The sequence below is a fragment of the Trichechus manatus genome, unplaced genomic scaffold (assembly GCF_000243295.1).
Source record: "Trichechus manatus latirostris isolate Lorelei unplaced genomic scaffold, TriManLat1.0 scaffold00092, whole genome shotgun sequence".
NCBI classification, from domain to species: domain Eukaryota; kingdom Metazoa; phylum Chordata; class Mammalia; order Sirenia; family Trichechidae; genus Trichechus; species Trichechus manatus.
In genome coordinates, this window is record NW_004444028.1 from 4,478,164 (window position 1) to 4,485,561 (window position 7,398).

Consider the following 7,398-nt stretch of genomic DNA (forward strand, 5'->3'; position numbering starts at 1 on the left):
GTTAGTTGTCATTATCTTGGAAAGGAGCAGCCACTCCAGAATGTTTCTGTTTCTGGTGATCCAGAACTACTGTTTGATATATGAATAAAAATGCTTATTTTAATTAGGTCTCTAAGTTTTGTTAGATTTTATTAAGTTTAGTATTATTCTTTGGATAGCTGTGCCTGTATCATAGTGGGAAGTGCTCAGATTCAGACTCAGGAATGAATACTGACCATGCCGCTTCCTGTGTGACACTGAGCATGTTGTTTAACCTCTCTGCCTCTTAATTTTATCACATAAAGTATGTTTTCCACCCCATTAGACTGACGTGAAGATTTAATCGGATAACATATAGTAGCAGTGTGTGTGTGAGACACTGTTTAGTGATGTGTGCTGTGTGCTGTGCTGTGTTATGTGTGTGAGACACATCTTCTGGGTGAGATTGTTTACTCAGAGTATCTGAGACCTGACTTGTTAGAATTCACTTCATTCTGACATTATATGATAAGTGAAAAAGTCTTGATGCAGCCATGGTATTCTCTGGATGCATTCTCATGGCTTTGTTTTCATCATATGGATTAAGAAATGAAATATATGTAGTAATACAGTTACTTTCAGTCTCTTAGAGAAAACAGTTGTTACCTGCCAAAACATACTTTTCCTGGAAGTCCATTATCATAATACTGCTATTTTCTGGTACAAATATTTGACCTAGAATGTATCTCATGAGGAGCCCTAGTGGCGTAGTGGTTAAGAGCTTGGCTGCTAATCAAAAGGTGCAGTTCGAATCTACCAGCTGCTCCTTGGAAACCCTATGGGACAGTTCTGCTTTGTCCTGTAGGGTCACTGTGAGCTGGAATCGACTCGACGGCAGTGGGTTTGTTTGTTTTTTGGTATATCTCATGAATTGAGCCACCAAGACATTAATAGTACAGACCAGTCATTCTCAGTCTACCGTATCATGTAGTAATGACGGTAACAGTAATAACAGGTAATGTGTATTAAGCATTTACTGTGTGCCAAGTTTCTATGTATCAACTCATATATTGTTCATAACACTACTCTACAACAGATGAGAAACTGAGAGATTCACTTGCCCAGAGTCACACAGGAGCCAGGAGTTACACCTAGTCAGCTTGGTTCCAGAGCTTGGCTTCTTGCAAGCCTCTAGTGTTTATTGCCCTCTCAGAGCTATTGTTAATAGTTCTTCACATTACAATGATGTGATTTAAAAATGGACCATCACTAAAACAAATCTTTTTAAGACAATTCTATTGTTTGAATGTTTGTAACACTTAGATGCCTACATTCCCTGGCACAAGTGAGAAACTTAGACACATTGCAGAGTCTGGAATGGTGACCCCTCGGTGAATGTTGGCTCTGAGTCATAGTGTCTCCAGACAGCAAGCCCCACGATGACACCAGAAACAAGGAAAGCACTCAGTTTAACTCGAGGAATAGAGGAAGACAGAAGAGTTGTCAATCAGTTTGAAAACACAAACCACCATAGTGACCCTCTGAAAATGATGAGATCGTGTCACTTCCCTGCTCTGACCCTTCTAGCGGCTTCCCGTCATACTTCAAAGCCTTTACCATCCATGTCCTGCCATACTTTCCTCATTCACCCCACTCCACACAGCCTTCTTGCTATTCCTTTGTCATTGCCCTTCAGCCAAAGGCCACCAGGAACACATCTGCAGAACAGACTTGGGTTTTGTTGATTTTATGGCAAGGAGGGAGAGAACTGTGTTTCATCTCAGCAGAAGGTTGGGGAACCTGTGGAACCGTGTTTCAGCTCTGTAAAAGGGTTTTAAAAGGAACCTATTGGATTTTGGCTTGCGTTAGCTGATTTTAGGAAGGAATCTGAGAAACAGGGCTTTGCTGTGAATTGGATGCTGTCTGGAAGTGAAGGTAGTTCTCTAATTTTATGTCTTAATAATTTTTATCTTGAAGGCAGAAGGAGTGAAATGGGGCTAAAACTTAATTAAAGAAGCAGCAGTCACTCATATTAGCCAGGAAAGAGTATGTTGAGTCATTTTGTGGTTTGGACCACGAAATGTTTTTTGTCTGGGCTGAGACATGATCATGCAGTGGTCTCATCCTTGCCTTGATCTACCATCATCACAGAGTGGTCTTGTCAGATGTTGGTGCTCTGTGGAATTGTTGATGTTCAACCGGAGAACGTGACCAGGCCGGTTCCTAGCTACACCGAGGCCTAGCGCATAGTGCTACGCTAGCTCCCAGCTAGTTCATGTTATCTTGAACGTGCTAAATATGCCCTTGCTTTAGAGCCTTTGCACTTTTGCTTTCCCTGCCTGGAATGTTCTTCCCCAGATACTCATTTGCTTAATCCAGTGCTTCATTCAGGTGTCATCCTAGAGAAGCCTTCTCTGTCCATTCGTTTTCTAAAATAACATTCCCAGTACTCTCCATTTGTTTACCCTGCTTTATCTTTTTCCCAAGGCACTTACAGCTATTTATATATTTTGTTTATTATTGGTCTTCCCTACTAGAATATAAGGTTCACATGGGGCATAGACTGCATAGATCATAACGTGAATGGTGCTTTGTGGAGTTGTGCAGTGCAAACCTGCCTGGATGGAGGCTTCGTCTCTTCACTTTTTCCCCCACATCTATCCCGTCAGTCAGAACACTTTATAGCAGTCAGCGAGTCGTCAGTAAATACCTGTTGAGTGAATAACCACAGCAGAACAAGATATAATGACTGATGGTACCTCTTTACAAATCTGACCCACGCTTTTTTTTTTTTGGATGGTGATCATGGTGGTGGTCAAGTGTCCTCTAAACAGAGGAGGTATTTAGAAAGAAGAAATGAACTACTAGGAATAATTAATCATTTAAAGTTATCCCAATAAAATGTTCTGTAACCCCTTGGAGTAAAATTTATGTGAATTAATGTTCTTACATTCTTTTTGTTCTTGATTGCAATTTTAGGGATCAAAGGAAGCAGTTCCAGGTGCTCGTGGAGAACAAGTTTTATGAATGGCTGATTAACACGGGGCATCGCCAACAGCTGGACAGCCTCGTGCTCCCTGCAGCGGGCTCCAAACAGGCAGCAGGATAGGACTCCTGAATCGAAGCCCAGGGTAGGCATTTATAGTGCAGACCACTTAAAACAAATGATTTTTGGGAAATCCTGCAAACATATCAAAAACTGCCCAGAGTATTATGTTACTGAGTGCGTTTGTTTCCTAACAAATCATCACAAACCAGATGTGGCTTAAAACAACAGAGACTTACTGTCTCACAGCCCTGGAGGCTAAAGGTTTGATGTCCAAGTTCAGCAGGGTTGGTCCTTTCTGTGGTTCTGAGGGAGCCTCTTTTCCACGCCTCCCTCCCAGCTTCACTCCAACCTGCCCCCTCTGTGTCTGTGTCTCTGTCCAAATTTCACTCTTCTTACAAGGACACCAGTCATCAGATTAGGTCCACTCTAGCCCAGTGTGACCTCAATTTAACTTGATTATGTCTGCAAAGGCCCTGTTTCCAAATAAGGTCAGCTTCATAGGTACCAGGGCTTAGGACTTGGACATGTCTTTTTGGGGGATGCAGTTCAACCCACAACATTAACCACTGTCAGTTTTTTTCCACCTCTCCCATAAGCATACACAGACTTGTACCTATCCATGTCTTACACGTTTTATAGTGAAAAGACCAACCAGATTTTTCAGGTGGAGCCTGTAGAGCTATGGGCAAGTATAAGGCCAGATTTTGCCTTTTTTGCTTCTTGACTGCCACAAGTTGTACTGTCCAAAGATACTGTGTCCCTCAGACATTGCTTTAAGTTTTGTTCCCCTTTTCTAAAACATCTTTCTCCTTTCCCATCACCCCACACATAAAGCAATTACTAATTAACTGATTTTTATTAATTGCACATATGAACATTAATAAATTGCCAGAATTATTTCAAATGAATATTTCATTATTGTGCACTAAAAGGTCACGGATTAAGTAGACGAGAACATGGATACAGACAAATTTCCTGGAAGTTATTTAATACAAATATATGTGGTATAAAAATTAGAAATTAGTTTATAGAAATTAGTTTACTTTGCTCTTTTAAAATATTTTTTAAAGACTAACAGTAGGAAAACAGGCAAAGGACATGAATAGGTAGTTCACAGAAAAATACTTATAAACACAAAGATGCTAATTCACGCTTAAAATTATAGAAACACAAGATAACTACTTTTCATCGATCAGATTGGCAAGGATCAAAAACTAGTAGTTCAAAACATTGGCAGCATATTTCACTTACCACTGGGGAAGGTGTAAATTTGTGCAACTCTTTGGCAGGCAGTTTGACAAACTAAAAATACGTTCTTTAACTTAGCAATTTCACTTCTGAGAATTTATCTCACAGATATACTCGTGTGTAAAGATGTGTTTACAAAGATGTGCATTGCCGCTTGTTGGGAGTAGCTAGAGACTGGAACCAACCCAGACGCAGCTCAGTACAGGACCGGTACCTACTGCGCTGCTTCATCCGTACCGTGGGATGCATCTTTAAACAGAATGGAGGATACCTGTACGTGCTGGTACTAAACCATCTGAGATCAGCAGAGAAGATAAAGTGTTGCCTTTTGTGTTTAAAAAGAGAGGGATCATTCCTGGAAGGATATGAAGCAATTTTTGACACTGCTTCTCTCCGAGGAATAGGACTAGGGGTCCAGGGTAGGAGAAAACTTAAATTGAGATATAATTCACGCACCATAATATTTATCTTTTAAAAGCGAAGAATTCAGTGGCTGTTAGTATATTTATAAGGCTGTGCAACCATTACCACTGTCAAATCCGGAACATTTCCGTCATTCCAGAAAGAAACCCTGTACACGTCAGCACTCACCATTCTCCCGACCCCCAGTGTCTCCTCTTCCCCAACCCCTAGCACCCCCTAGACTACTCTTGTCTCTATGGATTTTCCTGTTCCGGACATTTCATAACATGGAATCACACAGCTCGTGGCCTTTTGCGTCTGGCTTCTTTCATTTAGCGTGATGTTTTCAGGGTTCATCCGTGGCGTGTATCAGCGCTTCATTCCTCCTTATGGCCGAGTAGTATTCCACGGTGTGCATAGGCCACATTTTGTTTATCCATCCTCTGTGATGGACATTTGGGTGGTTCTCCCTTTTTGGCTGTAATGAATAATGCTGCTGTGAACAGGCACGTACAAGGTTTTGTGTGAACATGTTTTCAGTTCTCTGGGGTCTGTAGGGCGAAACGTGTGAGAGGCAGGACTTGATGGGACCACCTTGTTTTTCTGGGTCTCCCAAGTTTTTCCCCGTGACAGAGTGCGGTCTTACCACTTTTCTGTCGGTCGTTTCGTGGAAAATATTGGAGCGTTCCTTCTCGGACAGGTTTCCGCCTGATACAGGTTCCAGCTTTTGCAGGTTTAACTATACTACCTAAGAGTGGAATTGCAAGATTATGTGGGAACTCTGTGTTTAACTTTTTGAGGAACTGCCAGACTGTTTCCCAAAGCTATGGAAACTTACGCTTTATTATTTACTTTGTATATTATTTACATTTTGAAGTGTGTACTAAATACACATTTTAAAAATATTTTTATAATATTTAGTTAATAATGCTGAGATTAAGAATTGGAAATCTGATAGAGATTATACAAAGGAAATGGGAACCGTAAGAGGGTAAGAATTTTAGTTTAGACTAATCTTCATAGCCCACCAAGCTTTTTATGTCTGTATGAATTTCTTTTCTTCTGTTGTGAGCTAATGAGCATTAAGAAAAAGGAATTTAATTAACTTTAAACTTTATGTATTTTGTCACATTGAACTGTCATCTTACCTTGATCATCTGTGACTTGTAAACTTGTTTTTTTCTTATTATTTGCATAAAGGCAACAGAAAATTAAGTTATTAATATTAATTTTTATTTTGTTATCTTCAGGACTTTGGAAACACGAGGACGAATAGGAGATGGTACCCATCTTGAAACTAAATTGGGAAGAGATGTTGTTTCTTGCTGCATAGAGACTTTGGGGCTTTTTTCCCTCTTTTTTTCTTTCCTTGGTTTCTGTTCTGCACTCGTTTATTACTGCTTAGGCTGAATTGTAGCTGAATTTCTGACTGTCACATAAACATGTTGTTTACAGATCATCAGAAGACTCATCCTGTAAACCCAAAGTGAAGACATCGGTGAAGGCAGTCCCTTTATATGTATGTTAATATTAAAGTGATTGAATGTAGATTTGCAAGTGTACTTCACATTTTGATGTGTATGAAGGGTTTCATCCTTTCTATACGTACGTAAGAGTTTTACAGTTTTTTGTAACTATTTAAAAGATAATTGCACTCCTTGTAAAAAAATAATTGGAATGAAAATATGATCTGTTGGTGTATAAATATAGCAGAAATAGTTTTATATGAAGATATTTTCGCCATTAAAGTGTGAAATGTAATGAAATTGTGTAAGAAGAATCTATTTTTTATTTTCTGCTTCAGATTTTCAGTACTCTAAAAAGTTATTTTCTCCTTTTGATAAAAAGGTAAAGCTTTACTTTTCATTTTAGAAAAGGTTTCCAACATCATTCTTGAAGTTATATCAAAATAAAGTTTACATTTTGTTGGGAAAGCTCTCTCTGTTAATAATGTAAAGGAAAACAATTATCAAAGTAGTGAATGAATCTGATTGCTGATAAACATTGCTTCATATGCTCACTGACCATTTACTTAGTCATTATGTCAAAAAAGACTTGATCTTTTATTTCTGCAGTGAAAATTAACCTTCAAAATGTGTTTGTTAATTCTAATTCAGGTTTTCTTAGTTTTTATTTTAAGATGAAATTCAAGCAAGCAGAGCATTACCAAATAAAGAAACACTGGAGTAATGGAAGTGTGTTTTGGAGATTGCTAATCGTTAATGAAATTAATGATATTAATCAGCTGCTTTTTAAAAAAGTTTATAAAGTTCAGAAAACTAAGCGTATAACTTAATACTTTCTGAGTAATCTTCATGTCAAGGCATATTTGACATTTTCTGAACGGTCACAGTACATCTTGGAGGTATCCCATTTATAAAAATATTTGTTGGATAGCTTTGTTAGTGGAAAGATGAAGTGGGCCTTTTGAGAAGCACATACTTGACCAGGAAAATTAAAATGGAGAATAGTTGATTTGTTGCTTCTTTGGAGTTTGTGTCTTAGTTATCTAGTGCGACTGTAACAGAAATACTGCAAGTGGGTGGTTTTAAAAAGTAAATTTATTTTCTCACAGTTCAGGAGGCTAGAGTCCAAATTCAGGAGCCAGCTCTAGGGGAAGGCTCTCTCCCTCTGTCCGCTCTGGAGGAAGATCTTTTCCAGCTTCTGTAGAGCGACATTCCTTGATTCCTTGGCGATCTCCACATGACATGTATCTTCCCCTCCTTTGTGGTTACGTCTCC

At 39.0% G+C, this 7,398-nt stretch overlaps 1 protein-coding gene across 3 annotated transcripts in view; it reads left to right on the forward strand.

The window, feature by feature from the left end:
• TBCCD1 (TBCC domain containing 1) overlaps positions 1-6,852 on the forward strand; it is a 25,572-nt gene extending 18,720 nt beyond the window's left edge. For all 3 annotated transcript variants that reach the window (XM_004382253.2, XM_023736789.1, XM_023736788.1), the window contains 2 exons: positions 2,938-3,089; positions 5,908-6,852. In XM_004382253.2, the coding sequence (XP_004382310.1) occupies positions 2,938-3,067 (130 nt within the window). In that variant the 3' untranslated portion in view covers positions 3,068-3,089; positions 5,908-6,852. The remainder of the gene's footprint in view (positions 1-2,937; positions 3,090-5,907) is intronic.
• Positions 6,853-7,398: the final 546 nt, after the last annotated feature.